General features: G+C 39.9%; 1 protein-coding gene across 4 annotated transcripts; it reads right to left on the bottom strand.

The window, feature by feature from the left end:
• Positions 1 to 32: 32 nt before the first annotated feature.
• On the bottom strand, positions 33 to 18,969 carry ptprna (protein tyrosine phosphatase receptor type Na). 4 transcript variants are annotated; one of them, XR_003834326.1, is made up of 25 exons: positions 18,737 to 18,969; positions 15,108 to 15,158; positions 11,454 to 11,564; positions 10,757 to 10,865; positions 10,418 to 10,565; positions 9,935 to 10,130; positions 9,576 to 9,731; positions 9,256 to 9,390; positions 9,019 to 9,053; positions 8,667 to 8,932; positions 8,314 to 8,400; positions 8,095 to 8,174; positions 7,842 to 7,906; positions 6,101 to 6,310; positions 5,077 to 5,343; positions 4,796 to 4,943; positions 4,595 to 4,668; positions 4,130 to 4,207; positions 3,809 to 3,928; positions 2,989 to 3,155; positions 2,111 to 2,164; positions 1,902 to 1,966; positions 1,233 to 1,306; positions 976 to 1,108; positions 33 to 284 (listed from the first exon to the last, which is right to left on the bottom strand). XR_003834326.1 is itself a non-coding variant. In XM_029459724.1 (24 exons), the coding sequence occupies exons 1-24, from the start codon at positions 18,810 to 18,812 to the stop codon at positions 1,037 to 1,039; spliced, it is 2,841 nt and encodes a 946-aa protein (XP_029315584.1). In that variant the 5' UTR covers positions 18,813 to 18,969; the 3' UTR covers positions 33 to 1,036. The 4 variants fall into 4 exon arrangements, 2 of the variants coding, with proteins under 2 accessions (XP_029315584.1, XP_029315583.1); XR_003834325.1 differs by having other exon boundaries at positions 943 to 1,108; XM_029459724.1 differs by having other exon boundaries at positions 33 to 1,108; positions 9,576 to 9,728.
• Between the last annotated feature and the right edge of the window lie 1,451 nt (positions 18,970 to 20,420).

Below are 20,420 nucleotides of genomic sequence, written 5' to 3' on the forward strand. Positions count from 1 at the left end.
CTTGAGGCTTTTCTTTTTTCTTTCTTTTTTTATAGCTTTTTTGCTGCGTCACGTCACAAATTTATTCAAGTCAAGTCAAAAATACATTTTTATAGATATTTTCTATCCGTCTGCTACATGAAATAAACACAATCATCAGGATGAATTATTTACATAAATCACAAGGTTGTACGTACACTGAGTAAGACATTGAAAGAATCCAGACAAAGTCACTTTGTGTGCTGAAAGAGGAGAGCGGTGAGGTGGACTTTGTGGTCAAGGTACAGCATCCAAACGGACCAGTGCTGGAAGAAAACAATCATGTTGTCAAGGCAAAGACAAGCCTCACAAATAAAAACCTGCTGGAAATCAACACACAGTAGCATACAGTATTCTGGTGGACACGTAACAACACACTGAGAGGGTTAAAACAAATTGAAACCTTACTGTTTAACAACCAGATAGATACGTTTGTGAAGGGATCTAATATTATTTTAACATTAGTTCAAGAACATTGTAATGTTCAACAGCCAAACAAACCCTCAGATTTGGTGGTAAATCATCTGTTGAGTTGATTGATCATTGAGGTAATCATGTCCAATAAAAGGGTAGGTGAGGCAAAGATGGAGTCAGATAGGTAAACAACGTTACACTTCAATATTATGTCATTAACTCTATCCTGTCAGACGTTAAGGGCACAGTATATGCAGGTTTTTACTCTTTGTAATTCACATCCGATGGCTTTATTGTTGTCTGATTAGGTAAAAACGTCACTGAGCAAAGATACCATTTGTGCCATATCGGTGAACAAATTTGATCTACTGTCCATATTTTAAATCCTGCCAGAAATCATAAGTTCCCAAAAGTTTAAAAAACCCAGAAAATGAGTAGATGGTAAAATACTGCATGCTGAAATCAAGAGCAGTAACTGCTCCAAGTGTGGTAGAGCAAATTCCTATTTACAATGATGGCCAGACAAACGTGACTGGATCGTACGAGTGTGTCCTCATGAGTATTTCTTTTGTTTGCCTGTGGATGTCCTCACTGCGTCCTCAGCTCACTGTGGCAGGGCTTTCAAGATTGCATTCACCTCCTCGGCTACTGCTGTCAGCGCAAACTCAAACTGGTCCTGATCAGGAGGGGAGGTAGGGGAAAGAAATAGCGAGATGTGAATGAAAGGTGTGAGGAGGCTGGTTAGAGAGACAGAGGGAGATAATACAAATAGTGCAAACACACACACAGATTTATTGTACCTTGGTGCGGACCAAGCCAGGTCGCTGGTCTCTGATGTGCTCCAGTGCGGCTGCAATGTCGATCTCCTTCACTCCTAACAACAGCGACAGGAAGAGTAAAAGCCTCACTACCACAGTTTGAGGTATATTCACTATTTTGGTGCTACAGAACATACAAGCTTTCTCTCTAAGCCTTATATAAAAAAAGGAAAATAGGATTACAAAGTTATACTGCTAACTAAGAAAAACAATTATTAAGCTATTCTAATGATATTAGTCTGACACACTAAAATGAACCTTTAGTGTGGTGAAGATTATAGAAAGGATTTGATTATGTAAGTTAACATTTCATGAAACAAACCAAATTAAACAACAAAGAAAATCTTTTTTTCCAGCGAACCCTTTTAGGCAACGTTATGGAACAACCGCCACAAATTAAGTGTCACATAAGCAGAATTGTTTAACTACACTGTGACTATAGCCCCCTTCTCTGTCCACAATAGGTCAGTGTACACACTGAGGTCCTCTGAGCAAACCTTGACATAATTCCACACTTACTCCAAATTGACCTTATGACCTTGCACGTCAAAATTCTTAGGTGCAGAATTATACCCTGTGCATGCATCTCTGTGTGTGTGTGTGTGTGTGTGTGTGTGTGTGTGTGTGTGTGTGTGTGTTTGAGCGCCTCACCCTTAGCCATGCGGTTCAGCACCATGTCAATGAGGATGTATGCGCCAGTCCGGCTCGTGCCATCACTGTGAGAGTGACAGATACAAAGGAAATGCACATGTAATTCTCCGCAGTGCTTTCCAAACACATATTGTTCATGTTGGTCATATTGTATGATTATGCAAATTCTGGTGTTTCACAGAAATCTGACAATCATTTGTTCTTTTTACCCGCAGTGAACGATGATAGGGCAGGAGCGACCTCTGTAGCATTTATTCACCTTCCTGAAAAGTATGAACAAGGTACAGCAGAGAAAGAAAGGAGAACAAATAACAGAAAAAAAGGCTTTATTATAAATGATTTATTATAAACTTTGTAATCGCAACAAACCTTGTTCACCTATTCAATGAATATGCACAAATGACTTGTCAGTAATCACAACATGCATAAAAAACCCATTAATGTCTCTTTTGCAGCTTCAGGTACTTCTGGGTTGTGATTCAATTAAAGGCAATGAGAGGAAAGCAGAATGACCAAATGGAAATATATATGACAGACGAAAATAGTAAGAACAAGAATGAGGTAAAGCATGTAAAGACAGGAATACATACAAACTGCATGTGGTTGTGGACGACAGTGACATGGTAAAACAGGAAAGAATAGGTGAAGAGGAAGCCAGAGATTCACTGTCCCTCTTGCAGTAGCCAGTCACACCCTCCAATGCTCATTTTTGTGACTATGCAACTGGAGCCAGAGTACTAGCTGCAAACCACAAAAATGACACTGGGAGATGTTAAAATACAAACCTATGAACCTGCACACTGGGAGAGAGAGAGAGAGAGAGAGATATGAGATGATGGATAGGCTATGAAACAAGCCATGCAGAATGAAAGGGAAGATTGGAGACAGATGTGTTGAAGGCAATCAGGAGGATTCAAACTCGCTGATGTGTTAGGGTACCAGTGAGTCATCGCATCATTACTCACACTTCATCGTGACCACCTGATTGCTCCATTTTGTGTTTACTTATCGAGTTTACTTACGAGTCTTGAGGCACCTGTTGAAATCAAGGGCTTGTGTGGGGAGGGTCTGTGTGTAAATTTCATACCTGCGGAAGTCGAGCAGCGGCCGCGTGGAGGTGGGGATGCCGTCAGCCGGCCAGCTCAGCAGGTGAAACTGCGTCAAGGTTCTGGTCTCCTGCGTCTGGACGTTCTTCAGGTAGAAGCTTCGCACCAGGAAGTCCTTACACCAGATGTGCTCTGACACCAGATTCACCTGATAAACACAAAGAGACGGACAGGGAAAGAAAGAGAGGGAGGAATGGTAGACACAAAAGAGATATGGACAAGAGGGTAAAAACAAATGTGACCTGATGGATGCAGCATTTCAACCTGCAAAATCTTTGTCAGGAAAACATCCATGTGAACCTAAAGATGGCGGTATATATACTGTAGACAAACATTGCCACAACATAAAACCCATTTTGCCAAAATGATTTATTATACACATATAAAACACAACTAAAACAATATATGTAGCATATACTGAAATATGTAATATGCTCTTTTTTCTTTCTTTTAATTTTTAAAGAAAAAGGCCTTAATGTTGTGAATAAATATGTAATTATACACATCTGTAAGTAACGCCGTAAAAATTAATACATTTTACATTTCAGTACAATTCTGTTTTTAATTTCAGAGATCTGACTTTAATCTCTAAAATCTGAGATCAATCTTGGATTCATCTTAAATATATAACTTTAACATAAACCTATTTGTTTTGAACAAAACTGTTATGACAACCTGTTATGACAACAGGACTAATGCAGGGAAGCTATACCGCTGAATGCTTGTCACTTAAAGAGCATTATAAAAAGACACTGTGCTAAATATGAAATTAAAGTTTGTAAACTACGACAGGAAACTCACCTCATAGATGTGGTAGAGTGATGAGCCCTCGTCTGGCCAGTATCGCTCGCACTGCTTCTCTCCATCTTCCACCAGCGCTGTCATCATCACTATCACTGTGCAGCCGTTCTCCCACACCATCTGTGGGTTGGAGAAAACACACACGGATGTATACATACACACATATCTGATTGTCACATAAAAATAAATACAAAGCCATATCAAGGCAGATTTCCTGCAGATGTCCAATGGCCTACAATGATTTAATTTGTCACTTAACAGCAAGTTATTCCTCTAAATTGGGAGTAAGACAGAAAAAGAAGGAGCCAGGATTGTACTGACCTGCCAGAAATCAGCGACAGTGTGAGCCATTGGTCCCTGTGTGGCGATATAAGATGGCTGGCGAGGGTCATGATCACACTATGGGTTAAAAAAGAAAGGGGCGGAGGTTTTTTAGGTGTTTCCTGCAGAGGATTCGTAGAGACAGGCTTTGGCATTGCAGATTGAGAGAAAAACGAATGTAACTGTAATACACATGCAAATAGCTACAATATTCACACATTTTCTTTCTGTTGTAAACAATTATTAATTTATTGCTGAACTAATCTACAATGAAAATCTATAAGCAATACAGTATGTAATATATACTTAGCTCCAATATATACCTAGGTCAAACTCATTTATAGCGCATCAGACATGATAATTAAAGACGGGCTGTTTATAATTGTATTAGGGTATAAATGACATTTAATAAACCACTAATTATAAATATCATCACATGTTCTAGATTGTTTGAAAGATTCTTACAATGAGGCTGGCGTTGATGTAGTCTTGTTTATTGGAGTTTACTTCAGTCTTCAGCTTCACCCGAGAGTGATCATCTGTAAAAGAAAACAGGTGTCGAGAATGAGTCACTGGATGAATGACCCAGCAAGGTGATCTATGATTGCCATACAAGACCCCATCACAGAGAGAGACAGGAACAGAGTGACACATTGATGAACTAACAGGGGATTGATTCAGGATGTCTGCTTTTGTCCATGTTGCTCGGTGCTTGAGCCACAGCTACTGAACTGGGTTCAGCCTGGTACGAGCACAAAGCCTCCCACTCCCTCTGAAGGCGGTCCTTATTACGCAGGTGATCCTCCATATAAGCCTGACGGAGAGATGACATGCACATAAGGTGTAGGAGGTTAATAACTGTTAAACAATGAAAAGGTTGACTTTTACAGCAGGAGGTTCCTTAGCTACACAGGAAGTATATTTTATCTCCACTCTGATTGACTCACCAGTATCATGTGACCAGTGGAGATGTCCATGTTAGTCTGGGCTGGCTCTTCGCTCCAGGACGGGGTGGAGCTGTGGGTGGAGGACGGGCTGTGCTGAGGGCCGTCACTGAACTGGGAGGAAACGCTGCTGACGCGGGAAGTGTCCGTACCCCTACGGCCGCCAGCACCCGTGCCTATGGCAGACCCCGCCATGCTGCTGCTAACCCCGGCCATACATTCCTGGCGGGACAGGGAGGATTTGGACGCCATGTGCTGCCGACATAGCTCCTGAGTGGAAAGTAGGGAGAGGGAGTGTTAGAACGGTTTTAAAAAAAGGTTATTAATAGATACAAGGGCTACAACTATGCATTATTATCAATATTTTGTAATTGAATACTGAGTTACTGTATAAGTTTGTGTACTTAATATGAAAAACTATGACAAATGCTTAAAAAATCTTAGTTTTTGTCTTTTATGTAACTGTATCCACTGACGTTTAATAATGATGACTACTTTCTGATGATTGGATTTATTAACTGATTGTTTCAGCATAAATATGGTCATATTATGCTTATTGCATGTCATTAACATGTATAATATGTATTACCTATAATAATAATAAGCTTTATTTGTATAGCACCAATACAAGAATTGCAGCCCAAAGTGCTTCACAGCATAAACATAGTACAAGATTAGACAGAGCATTTACAGAACAATAATCACAGTGTTGATGTAAATGAGTTTGAAGTAGCATTACAAATAGTATAAAAATAGCAGAATTAAAATAGTAATAAATAGCAGATTAATATATTATAAAATAATAATAAACAATTATAAACCTATAGTCATTCTTCTGCATAAGAGATGAACTAAATGCTCTAAAAAACAATGTGCATTTGTGCATTTATTGCCCTTTTGACCATACATAATGTAGTTTCTTACACTTTTCCAAGCCATTATACCATCAAGACATTGACACCAAGGGAACGTTAAACGCTTGTAATTTATATAAATTGGCCTTTTCCTCAGTCCTGAATCTTCTTACCTGGTAGTCAAAGTGTGTTTCTGCTCCTCCCTCTGGCCCCAGTCCAAGCTTGCCATTGGCCACTTGCTGAGCATAGTGGCGGAGACAAGCTACGGCCATGGCCAATACCAGCACGCCTCCTACGACTGCCATGGAAACAAGGGTGATGACTGTACCACTGGAGCCCTGGGAAACCTTGGTTACCTGAGGGAGACCCCGTGCATTTGTCCTCTGGAAAAACAACATCATAAATAGCGGTGAGTGAAATATCGGCTCATCAAAGTTGTGTCACTTGTTGACACACACATCTCGCCTTTCAAGAGTAGTCAACCAGGGAATATGACCTCACCGCTAGAATGCAAAGGTCACTCATTTCATTTTAACAATCTGTTTCTATGTAACTGCACATGACATCATGGTGTGCTCAGTGAGAGGTTGATGTTGAGTTTTAAAGACAGAGGTAGAAGAGAAGTCAAGGTAGTATGAACCAGGGACCCGTTAAAAAGATAGCAGAGCATTTCACAGCAGAGCATTTCACCTCTTCTTCAGCTTCTCTTCCATCTTTAAAACTGTTTTTAATATGCTGCCCTATACAGCACAATTCAACATTACAGCCTTAAGTTATATGTTGAGGTATAAGTCGTTTTATCCATACGCACACAATGTTTCACTGAATCACCACACTCCAAAACTTCACTCCAAAGAAGAAAATGCACAAATAAAGTACATAAACCAATTACAATATTTTTCACTGTGTCTGTATGTGTGTGTGTGTGCGTGTGTGTGTGTGTGTGTGTGTGTGTGGGTGTGTGTGTGTGTGTGTGGGTGTGTGTGTGGTGTCCTTAGTCTGGAATCAGGCTGTTTTTTGTGGGCAGCGAATAAGGAGGTTAATGACACTTGTGACTCTTGCCATAGCACTTGGGATCTGGGCGCCACAGTAGGGGGTGGAGGTGGGGGAGATGAAGCCATGGCAACAAGTGAAATAAGAGGTTGTTATGAGGTGTAGACTTGCTGATTTGTTCTGGCCACTTTCCCTCCAGGTGGCACAAGCTCACAGGGGTTTACGCACGCAGACAAACACCCACACACAATATTACAGCTCAGCAAGTGTAGTGGTGCATGGAAAACTGAATGTACTGCCTGTGACTGCGGCATCACAGTGCTGGAGCTCATAAAGTCATTTTTCTTACAATTTCTTTTGTTACATTTTAAAATTATTTTGATGGTATTTGATGATCGAGCAAGCTAAAGCTAGTCCTTGTGTAGCAGCTATTTCTATAACCTCTTATTCAGGATTGCATTTCAGACCTGTCCAAATCTTTAGCATAGTAGGGTTACAGTATGTATGAAATACTACTGTAAAATTAAGTTAATCAAAATAATATGAGTAATGAGTCCTCTACGTTAGGAAACACACCATATTCAGTCCAGTAATATGGCCTGATGCAAATCACTTAACATGCCTGGGTTAAAATACAGATTCAACCTCTCTGTGTCTACTAAAGAGAGCCACATATGAAGTAAGGTAGATCCATTAGCTGGTGGTCTGTCGGGAGTCTAATTTGACACTTGCAAGTCTGATCATTTGTCAAGATAGGGTCCACAAATTATTACATTCAAGTGAAATGGCAAGACTGCAGAGGAGTGAATATATCTATGTTATATATATATCTATGTTGCTCCATATGATACTAATAGCAGGCATTATAAAGGAAATGTTCCTCAGAGGCTAAGGGAGTGTGTGTATGTCCGTATCAAGTACCTCTCCCACACCAGCCTGCACAATCTTCAGGCCCGTCTCAGACTCCAGGAAGTTCTTTTCAGATACTGTTTAGGTGAAAAAAAACAAAAAAACATTTTATTAGTTGTGTGAGAAAAATTAAAGTTGTGTGAAATGGTATTTGAGGAAAAAACTGTGAGAGCAACAGTACAATGAGCCCACATATTTTCCCTTTCATGCTTGTGTGCATGTGTGAGTAGGTAGGCGTTAGTGTGTCTGCGTTTTCGAGCCTCACCGGCTTTAGCAGCCACCTCCGCAGCCGTCATGTTGTGATCATTCTGCCAGATACGGAACGTCAGCGCAGGGCCCACCACACTGGCAATACAAAACAACAGAGACACACATGTTAGATGCTTCACAACTGGGAAGACTATTGTTATGGTTTGGAGTAAAATAGTAAAAATGTACAACTCTCTCACACACCCACACAAACATACAGTAACTATGGCGTTACCTGATGTTGATGAAGCTGCTGGTTGTCAGGTGGATCTTATCAGCCAGTAGCTCCAACAACTTCACTCCATCATATAAACTCAGAGGACTATGAATGAGAAACATAATTATCCTACTTGTAAACATCATGTTTAATAAATGTCCTATTGGCAATTGATATGACATTTGGTGAATTCAGCTATTGCCACTTCATGGCAGCCTTTGGATGACGCCATTTGTTCTACACACTCAAGAGTGAAGTAGGTCTTTCCGGATAATAATTATTGGCTCCACAAGGAGAGGCATGCTTCATGTTTTAGCAGTTTATTCGTAATAAACAGTAGAGCTGAAAGCTGAATCTGACCGAGCGCTGACCTCTGGTTGGTGACAATGTACCCATACTGCTCCTTGGCTCCTGTACCCTCAACCAGTGGCACCCCCTGCTCTTTCAAGCCTTTACCAGCTTCAGCAGGAGCGGCCTGCGGCGGCTGGGAAGCAGCAGGGGGCAGACTGACGCTTTTGACTGGAGTAGTTACTGGGGTTGAGGCAGAGGAGGGGGCAGGAGGGGCATTAGGGGGACCGGGAACAGGGGCAGGCTTCTCCGGCTTATGGGACACACCGTCGGTTTTTACAAGCTGCATCTAAGGGGAAATAATAGAGAACCTGTCAGTGAAAAATGTCTATGATTACTTCTTGTGAACACTGCTGACAATGGATGCTAACATACCTCCTTGAGGGTTATGAGGTTTTTCTCAATTGGATCTGTGATAAGAGAGACAAACTGGTGTTTTTAAACAAACACTACAATACAGAACAATTCAATTTCAGAATAATGTTATTCATAACCTCACATCCTTCATATATACAGTTACACATGTTGAAACTCAATATTGTAGCTTCATAATCCCACAATTATATCTATAAGAAGGGAAAGGACAATCAGTATTTCTATCTAGTTTTCTACCTGTTTTGTCTTTGTCTTTCTCATTCTGCATCAGCTGCAGAATGAGGGCTAGCTTGTATAGCTGCTCTTGACTGAGCTCTCTTGGGTCAACTCCGTACCTCTGCAACACTCCTGACATCCTCTGCAGAAGGCCATCTAACACAGGATAGCAAAGTTCGCATTATTTTTGCACTGTCCAATCTAGAAATTTGATGGATTTTCTGTATATACATGTTGTTAGTACGCCGATAGCTTAAAACTGTTAAAGTATTTAATTACATTTGTTGTAATACATCATGTAAATTAAATATATGCGAAAAAAAAGTTTCCTTTTTCCTTACCATTGTTTCCAGAGAGAGTGCTGATGTCCTGGGGAACTTTTTTATTCTGCAGCGCTTGTTGTCTGCCAGCAGGACCAAGTCTCTCCTCTAGGGTGTAGTCTTCCATATATTCCACTGGCATCTCCATTTCCAAGTCCTCATAATAGGGCAGACCTGCTTATAGCATTATATGTGATGATGGTAAAGATAATAATATAGTTATAATGTTTCTATAACTGTTTAATAAGTAGCTTACAAAAAGCCTCTACATGACATGTATGTTTTTTTGGCCAGTCACAAATGTAGCTTGATGTTTTCATCTTTCTTGAACAGCTTTTTTCTTGTGTGTTTTTATTTGGAAAATAAACAATCCTGTTTACCTGCAGGAGCCATGGCAGCAGCCCCTCGGTGGCGATAAGAGGGCTGTGCAGACGCCAGGTAGAGAGACAAGGCTTCCTGTAGCAGCTGCCTGTCACGCTCTCGCTCTCTATGATTGGGCTGGGACCTTGAAGAGGGGCGGGCATAACCGGCTCCCGCTCCGATGAGTGATCTCTCTACATCATCTTGATATCTATGCTGGAATCAAGAGACGGAAAATGCCGATTTAGTACTGTGTGCATGCATGTGTGTGATATCTAAGATTATTATTTTTCATATTCCTTATATTTATTTGTGTTTTATCTTCTTTGATGATACTGCAATATTTTTTTAATACAGGTTTTTGCGTTTCAATCTAGTTTGTTATGTACTTTTGTTATATGAATTGGGATTACATCTATATATACTGTATGTGTCTGTTGTAACCACACTTAGTTGAGGCTCACCTGCTTTTGGACGCTAATGATGTGTATGTGTACGTGTACCTGCTGGTATGTGTATGGGTCCATGGAGGCCGTCTGCATGCGTAGCGGGGTTTGAGGAGGCTCGACAATCATGTAGTCCACATAGTTTCCACCAGAAGGTGCGGACCCTGACTTAGCACTGTGGTGGTGGGGGGTGTTCTGTTTGGACCTGGCAACCCAGAGAGAAATAAAGAGAGGATTAGGATGGGTTGAAAGGAGTGTAGGATAAAGGTTAGGTCCAGAGGGAAATAAATGGGGACTCAGGGTAATATGATGGCTCTGACTCCGTCCTTTGACTCTTTTGTTTTGTGTAAAATGTACATTCCTCACTGAGTATCACTGTAACTGGAGAGTACTTACTGAGACGGATGAGAAGAGGAGCTTGGCTTAGAGGGGTGGGTGGTATGGGGAACTCTCTTCAGCTCCTTTGATAAGATATACTGTGTGATGTCGTCTTGCCAGGAGAGACCTACACACACACACACACACACACACACACACACACACACACACACACACACACACACACACACACACACACACACACACACACACACACACAGAGAGAGCAATTAAAGAAGAGTGAGAGTACAAAGACTAAGGTGTGTGTGGAGGAGAGAGGAAAATAACGATTCTCTGAAATCAAACTGTTTCCTAGGACTTGTGTTGAAGTGCTTGTGTAATGAATAGAAGTCTTCCTGTGAAATTGTAGGCCTATAACCGTACTGTATGACCTCACGTTTAGTGCTAGCATGCTACCACGCTAAACGTTCTAAACATCAGCATGTTAGCATTGTAATTTTAAGCATGATAGCATGCTGACGTCAAAGCACAGCAGTGTCTAAGTATAGCCCCACAGAGCCGGTAGCATGAATGTAGACTCTTAGTCTTGCTTAAAAATATATCATTTGATTTGATGATTAATTATAGGCAAAATTATGCAGATAGAATATAGAATGTAGCCTTATTCTTATAACAAATAGTTTAAATGACACCCAAAAGCCATGGCGTTTTCACTCTTACAGTTTTAGCTTTGTCAGAGAAAGTGTCATCTCACCTTGTAGCATGAGTTGTTTGAGGACTTCCTGCATCCTCTTCAGAACAGGAACTGACACCTGGTACTGGACCATGTCCTGCTTAGTGCTGTGACACTGACCAAACAGCCCGTCTGGAATGAACACACACAAAAACATTTTTAGCCCTCATTTTGCCAGTATAGTCTTTTGAGATTTATTTTCTGTGTAAATAATAATATTAATAATGTAGTGTCAGGGTCCAGGTGTTGTGCATGGCTGACTGGGCCACTGGATCAAAGACATCGTTAATGTTTTAGTAACAACTGTGCTTTTCCTACTATGACAAATGCCTATGGGAAATACATTCTCTAAAAACAAATGTAACATGGCATTAGTTAAAGTTTTTAATTTACCATGATTTCTTTTAGCTTAAACTGTGCACAGTTTCTCAGAAATACTTCAGTGAAGCTGCCCTTGCAGTTCAGAACAATACTTCTGTCATTGTTATGCCCACACCACAGTAGCCCACAGCAGTGACTCATACTTTTGAAGTACAGCCCACACACTTACACTGCTTGTCAGGGCTTTTGACAAGGTTCTGCCTCGGTGTCAGTGTGTGTGCTTTAAAAAGAAGTCCTTTGAAATAGTCGTTAACCTGCAGGCAGCCTCATGGCAACTGCAATCATGATAGCATTTGCTTTGCATTATTTTCTCTGAACATTTCTCATATCATGATCATAAATGAATCCGTGTTGTGAACGTCTGCGTTGCAAGTTCGCTACATTATGTAGACCTTAGGCCACACAATTACATGCATCCACTATAAAAGACTAACTTCATTGAGAGCTATCATCAGTTATGTCTGTCTTTCAACTCTGAAATCTCAGTGAGTAAAAATGAAAATATTTCTAAAGAAAAAGATGGTCAGACTGCGATGTGATGGGAATAAAGACAAAGCAGAGCAGAATATGTATTATCTGGCGCAATGATGAGTCACCACACTGGCTAAATCTCACACAACCCAACCTGCCACAGTGAATTGTTATAATGAACAGATTAGTGAGGATCAATGTGTTTATACAGCAGAAAATGCTATAGGAAACAGAACAGCTCATTTTTTGCTACTTGATTTATTGAAGACTAAGTAGACGAACATGTTTTACTGTATTTCTGTTGTGCGAAGGTTAACTCGTTCCACGGTGGTTATACAATGGTAAATGTTTTAGCCTTGTGTTAGTGCTTTAAACCAAGTTGATCCCAAGATATGCAGATACAAACTTCTATCTTTCATAGTGAAACAAATAGTCGATGTTAATATTGTTGATATTGTATACTGGCAATGAATTGCACTGGTAGGTTAGAAATAGCTGTTATTCTCGATGGTGAACTGGCAGAGAGAAGAGGAACTTGAGGAGGAGGAATAGAAAATGAATGGAGCAAACTGCACGGTTTGATTGGATTGGGACTATTTCTGGAGATTGGGTTATTTCTGTAGATCACTCTAGTGCAGGGAGGTTACAGTAGTATTCAGCGTTGGACAGGGGATCTCTGTTACATGTGACATAAATGCAATGATATGGTTAAAAAATCATTATTGTCACATGTACTGTGATGACAAGCACTGGTGCTAAATTATACAGAAGGTGAAGGTTGTGTAAGCCCTAGGAAGAAAAGTGTGTGTATTCACAGGAAAGTCTTGATTTCCATTGATACCTACATGACACCAACCCTCTGAGGATCTGAAAGGCTTGGCCATTTTCTTGTGTGGAGCACCACACTAAAGGTTGCATGAGCTGCTATGGCCAATCACAGCAGACCTTTTCAGGGTTAGGGCCTGCCTCAAGGAGCAGCTGGTTGACAAGGTCAGGGTGCTACCTGTGCACATAAAACTCAGGTGACAATTTATGACCTTAATCGGTTTACCACAGGCAACACGCCTCACACTTTAACAACCACATAAACATAACCTCGGTGCATGTATAAATGACCCTACACAGCACCACACACAGGCCAACAACAAACACTTCCGACTGTCCAACACTGCAAACTCCACTATTTCTACCAAATGTATAGAAACTGTAAGAACTTGAAAAGCTTCTAGTCATACAGCCAAGACAAGGGCCAGCTACACATCCTGTCACAGACAGAAATAAACACCTAATAAATGCTGTCCATTGCATACAGCACACAGGACACAATCTATCTTACCTATCACTAGTGGCAGGCAACAGGCCAGCGAAGGACTTTAACTACAAGATACCTTTGACATTTTAGACTTATTATTCTTCAAAGGCCGTTTGCGGATGCACCACTGCCTTGACAAATCCTCAGAGGACGCTATAAAATAAGCTTGCATCTCTGCCATTAGCTAAACTAGAAGGCATACTTCTTTTTTTTGGCAGGGGCTAGCTGCCTTGTGAACGTGATCAGTCTCTCCATCACTTAATACAAACGGACACAATTGATATTGATATTCCAATTCAACTTGTCAGTAAACCAGCCTGCTTCAATGAAGTCTGCTGAGCCTGAACTCCAGGTGAACTGCAAACCTTCTTACCAGCTGTATTTCAATGTAGCACGTCTGTATTATCTGTAATAATGTCGGGAAAGAAGCAGCAATTTCAGCTATTATTACATCTTTGAGCCCTCGAATCGTGAAACTTGTCATCAAACAAATAAAACAATTAATTTACAGACAGTTTAAACTGCTGGATTGTGCAGTACAATACTTGTTCAAGGGGACTATACTGTCTATTCCGAACACCGACAAAAGGTATAAATCATTTGGATGCTGTCACTGCTTTAAGAGTATTAATGTTTTCTATTAATGTTGCTCCTAACTGTCTCACCTCTCTATCTAAACTAAATATGGTAGCAACTTATTCTTCCTGAGTTAGTCCGAAGGAGACCTGTATGTATCTATGGAGACAGTGATGGTTACGCTGTCTGTGGACTTTGATATGTTCCTCCCACAAGCTAAAGAATTAGGTCAATTAGTATTTGTTGGTGTCTAACAGATTGTTTACAGCTTATCTTGCATTGTAGACTCTTGAAGAGACAGTCAGAGGGACAGACAGAGAGACAAACGGCTCGTCAGACGAAAAACCTTTGAGTAGTCCTTACTTTTCTCTCAGACCCACAGATGTCCATAAATACAGCCCTGTGTCTGCCTGAGCTGCAAGTACACTAAACCATTTAGTATTCTGTCCTATGGCTGTTCGTGTGCGTAAGTGCAATTTCCACAGAGAAGTGCGTAAGTGTGCGTCAGTGACTCATCGCTGTATTGCCACAACAACTGTGGGGGTGTCGACCTCACAATGATGTCAGTGTTGCCATGGAGACAATGCAGCGGGGGAGGGGCTTAGATAAAGATGAAGAAAGGGAGAGGGGAAGGTGACGGTGAGAGATAGACACATGGGGCTGAGAGAGAAAAAAATCCTTGATTTGTGTTTGTATATTTTCACTAACAGTCTTTGTGTTTGCGGGCTCACAGTGCGTGTGTGTGTGTGTGTGTGTGTGTGTGTGTGTGTGTGTGTGTGTGTGTGTGTGTGTGTGTGTGTCCAGCTGGGTGGTTAATAATTTAAAATGCTGAAGAGGTTCAGAAAGGATTAAGAAAGTACACTGTTTTAAAAGTTTAATGTTAAAGTTCAAGAAAAGGTTTTGTTTGTGTGCGTTTGTGTGTGTGCTGTACTCACCATCAGAGCAGAACTGGTCCCTTGAGCACAGTTTTCTCTCAAACAGACAACCTGAGGTAGAAAGACAAAGATAGGGCTAATAGGTACTCAGAGTAAAAATCTTTCACAACAATTCCCATGGCAACAACTGCTTTACCTCATTTTTTCAGAGGGTTGAAATGAGACCACAACAAAGTGAGTTTAACCCTGGCTTACTCATTATAATCAGCTTCAAATGTACTGCACAGTGGTTACTAAAACACACACACACACACACACACACACACACACACACACACACCCTGTCTTTCCTATTCATATGCTACCATTGTCAAAGCCAACCTACACTTCACTTATCATTTATAAGACGCATATAATTGCACAAGGACAATTTAAAAGCCCCCTCAATCCTCAAGTGCTGTCATTCATTAGTATAAGCCTGTAATATCTGAAAACCTTCAAATACAAATGTATCTTATTTTCACTTTATTTTCGCTTTTGTTGGACAGGCTACCTACAATATATTTCATAAGCATGACTGAAGATATGATGTTAACCTAGATCTTTGTGAAATACTTATTTGTGAGAGCGACGAGATTATTTTTGAGCTACATTGTTATGCTGATGTATTAACTGGTTTGTGATTGCACAGTGTTGTCACTAGTATTTCTGGTACTTCCTTTGCATTTTATTTTTAGCTGTTCCACTAATTCTTATTTTAGGGTGGTGAGTAAGACCTTGGAGGGTATGGTAGTGTGGGAAGGAGCAGGTGGCTGAAGATAGATAGGAGTGTAATACAGCACAACATGCATGGGTTATTCTGTCTCTTGGTTTTTCTCGTCTCAATTTTTGCCCCTACTTTTTAGGGGGAAATTAGTTTTTTGTCTCAGTTTGCATGTACAAGACACAAATAAATGAATATATAGTATGGGATCTGTGTGTATGTAAGGAAATTGATGATGATTGAGATTTATCCCAAAGTATTATCTCCCAAATTAAATACAAAAGATGACAGGTGAGAAGCTTACTTTCTTTGAAGATAAACACACACACACACACACACACACACACACACACACACACACACACACACACACACACACACACACACACAGTGCAGAGTTTTGCGTTTCGTTGATGCCTTCACAGACTTTTAATTTTCAAATCTGAGGCTATATTTATAATGTCATTTTTACTCATTTCTGTTTTCTGGAATTTCTAATTTCACTTCATGTGGAATTATTTGGACAGAATGTTACTCTCACTCTTACACACATTTGACAACTTCCTAAAAACAACAACACAGGAGCCGTTTTTCAAAACAACTTGCCCATTGTCGCAGAGACCTGGGCTTTACAATCTGTGGAAGGTTATGTGAAGCTGAAATAATGAGATATCTGAGTTATTGTAGCACACAGGGGCTTGCAGAGGGACTGACACAAATCACCACAATGTTGACAACACATTGCGTGCAAATGCCAATCTGAGTCATCAAACACTAAGTGGTTGTCCAGGAAAGGACATCTGGTCGTGTTGGGCCAACAGTGTTGAGCTTAAACAAAGAAACAAATGGCAAAAATACTTCAACTGTTTATTTATAGTCATGGATTATTATTATTATTTTTTAAACTTGTATCCATTTCTGGGTCTCGTTTTAATTTCCTCTACACTCATTTACATACATTTTGTACATGCAACTTTGATGAAGAAGTAAACATTACAAGCATCCTCCCAAGCAACAACAATAACATTTAAAAAACCAAATTATATACATTTTAAATAGAAAGATATGCACCCAGGCAGCATGGTAAAATATCAAACAGGTTGCAATGAATCTCATAAATTTGTGGGGAGATTTTAGGGGAAACCTGACCTACCGATTATACAGTGTTTGTCATAGCAACAGGACATCTGCCCTTAAAGAGCTGGACGGCTGCAGAGATGTTAGCTCTAACACAAACATCAAACTGCGTGTGTGAGGACGGACAGCACGTCGTATGGATGGATGGCTTATCCAATGAACAGATGGATGGATGAGGGAAAGAACAGAGATGGAAGCAAAGAGGCGTTAATGCATGAATGGACAAAGGGAAGCAACAGTGGTTACTGGTTTCTCTCCATGGTGCTGAAATGGCAAACACTTGCAGAATGGCTTCCCAATGAGCAGTCGTTCATTGTTAGTTCAAATGTTTTAACGGCAAACGGCACAGACAGACCAGTATTTTACCAGCATTTTATGTTCAATTGTTCTTGTTTTTATAGATGTTTTGATAAATTGTAAGTATATTATGATTCTCTTGCTGTAAATGTATCACATTTGGTTGATTGCACTAAAACGATAAAACTGAAGTAATAAAATGTGTAAAATATGCCTCAAATAATTCAAATGACCTAATATATACAGTACAGGGTGGAGGGGAAATGATGGGGGAGGCAATCCTTCTGTTAGAACAAAATCATGCTCATTTTCTTTTGCCAGAGAAAGCCTGAAGGAGAAAATAACATTTGGCCTTTCTCAAAGTCAGAATTACTCATTGAATTCACTCCATACTTCACAAATCTCCACCTACATGTGTCAGACGGACAGGGGTTCTTTGTCTGCAAAAACAAATGTAGCGAAAATAGCAATAAAATCTATCTTTGGGAAAAGTACTGTATAGGAGGTATAATGATTCACTTGTTGCATCAATGTATCAATAACACATTATGCCAGTTCACTGCATCACGCTACAACATAAATAAATAATGAAATCACTCTATCTTTAGCTATAATCAATATGTATTGGTCAAACTGAAACGGCTCTTGCTGCCATTGTCAGGACTAATAACACTAACAGCTTCACCTGCTGCTGCCCCTGCCATTTCTACTGCTGAGAGTACAATGAGAACAACACATATTTAACATGTAGCAAACAATTTCACTTGTTTTTTTATATTAATATTGTTTTTATTCAATATAGAATATATGCAAGCTACCGTATATCTCCCATTAAAAGCAATATGTTCTGTCTTTACTATATTATATTTACTAATAAACAATTTAGTGAAACATAACTTTCTGTCTCTTATTTTGCGTTTAAAACATAATTCTGATTTGTATCATTTACTTTAGTCTGGGCATTTTTTATGTATCCCAACAACTGCATTTGGTGGCTTTCCAACAAAAAACAACATAATTCCAATTTAAGCATGAGGCGTGTTGGTGGCATAACATGGATCATAATTCTCTAAAATGGTCCCTGGCTTCACAAGAAAAATAAATAAAACACTCACTACTCAGTTTTTTTTCATAACCTGTCACTCTTTGCAGCCTCCATCTCTCATCCGCATCAGTTTAATCTTATTACCAGCCTCTAAATGTATCCACATAGCTCATCACTCTATGACAAATCATTTACAGTTCAAATCACTTTATTGTGTGAGGATGACACAGACATAAAAATATCTCTAAATGTAGTCTCTACACAGGAATAATACAAGACCATGATAGCGATGTCACATGATATAAAGTAGAGTAGGATGAGATCACCGTGAAGTCATTAGATACTTAGAAACACTATGTACCTGTGGGAATATTACAGGAATATGACCGTGATTTTCAGATAAGCCCCGTGCCATCATTAGTATCATCACCATCACCATCAACTTACCGTATTTATCTGAGATTGCTGGTCGACACAACACGCTTAAAAGGAGCAGAGCTTGCCATGGTTTAAGGTGTTGCATGATCCTCTGAAGCCTATAGGCAGCGGAGGGGATGCAGAGAGAAAGATGCCGAGTCCCTTTGCTTTGGTCCCCACTTTTAAATCCCCATCATTTTTAAACGAGCCGCAGCCAGTGTCGACAGCTCACATTGCACCCAAAAGAGCCAATGTGACGGGAAACTATAAACGAATGGCTGAAAAAAACCAAATTATTCCTAGGGAAAAGGCGGGGCGTGAGGGTGGGGAGGAGGACACACAACGTAGTAGCCTATCGACTGCACGACAGCGGAAATAACGTAGAATCTGAAGAAGCTCTGGGAGATGGAGGAAATCGACTTACAGATGCGTCATCACGGCTTTGGCACAGAGAGGTGTTAAGTTTTATAGTTCACCTATTCACAAACGTCATGCATGTATTATTCATAAAGGTGCACATGCACACACAACGTGGGCAATGCAGCTTGCAGTTGAGCACAGGTAGGCCTATACAACCCCAAGTCCCGTATCTTAAAGTAATGCATGTTTGTTTCAAGCATAGGCCTATATATAAAATTAAACCTTTGACAGCTGTTCTGAAATCTTAAGGATTTGTCTCAGATGTGTAGTTTTCTATATCTGAACATGAACAGTGTTAACTTTGTGTTTTATGCGGTGTGCTACACAGTCCAACATGAGCTCCACCCTATAAAATAAGAATAATCTCAAATCTATCTCAAAGGACCAATCTTAAAGGCCCTGCACATGCAAATCAGTCTCTTCAGCCCATGTAAGAACACAGTGAAACAAGATCTAATATATGATGAACTAAACCACATAATTTACTCAAGAAGAACATTTGCTGTGTATAATCATATTTATAAAATATTCCCAGTGTCCTGACGAATGTGATGACTTGGATGAACCCTACATAGTCTTGACATCATTGCTATTGTCTTTGTACATATGTGTCTCTCAACCTTGCACTTAAGGAATGACCTGACTAAAGGTGCATTACTTTATTATTTATCCTATTTGATCCATTCTGATTGGAACTGCACTGAGAGCCACACTTCCACTGAGGAAGTGGTGTCACAGCAGTTCATGCTGTCCTCTTGCTCCCTCTTGTGGTCATTAAAACACAAACAGAAATCAAACTGAACTACCACGCTACAACTTACTGTTTATCCACACATAACATAGTGAATAATGAATAATAATGTGTGGTGTGCAGTGAATACAGTTCTTACATGTTGAGGTTGAAGCCTTAAAGCCTACGCCATATAGTGACATTACAATGCATGAATGAGAATAGTGGAATGAGCTACATCTAAACTTTTTATGTCCTAAACTATTTCAGGTTGCACCGGCCTATAATTGTCTAGTTTTGCATATTTAAGGTGATCTATGTTCTATTCATGCAATTGGATTTTAAGGTAGCCTAGATACACATTCTTACTTATAATAATAATAATACTAATAATAATAACAATAATAATAAATAACAATAATAATACCAAATTGTATTTACATGATAAAAGTCTTTGTGAAATGTTAATATAAATTGAAGCCAGGGGTCTTGCCCATTAGTTTTTAGTCTGCGTTCATTCTAAACCTTCAGCATTTCTGTCATGGGCAGAGCTGTATGATGTTA

Source organism: Cottoperca gobio, chromosome 21, assembly GCF_900634415.1.
Source record: "Cottoperca gobio chromosome 21, fCotGob3.1, whole genome shotgun sequence".
NCBI lineage: Eukaryota > Metazoa > Chordata > Actinopteri > Perciformes > Bovichtidae > Cottoperca > Cottoperca gobio.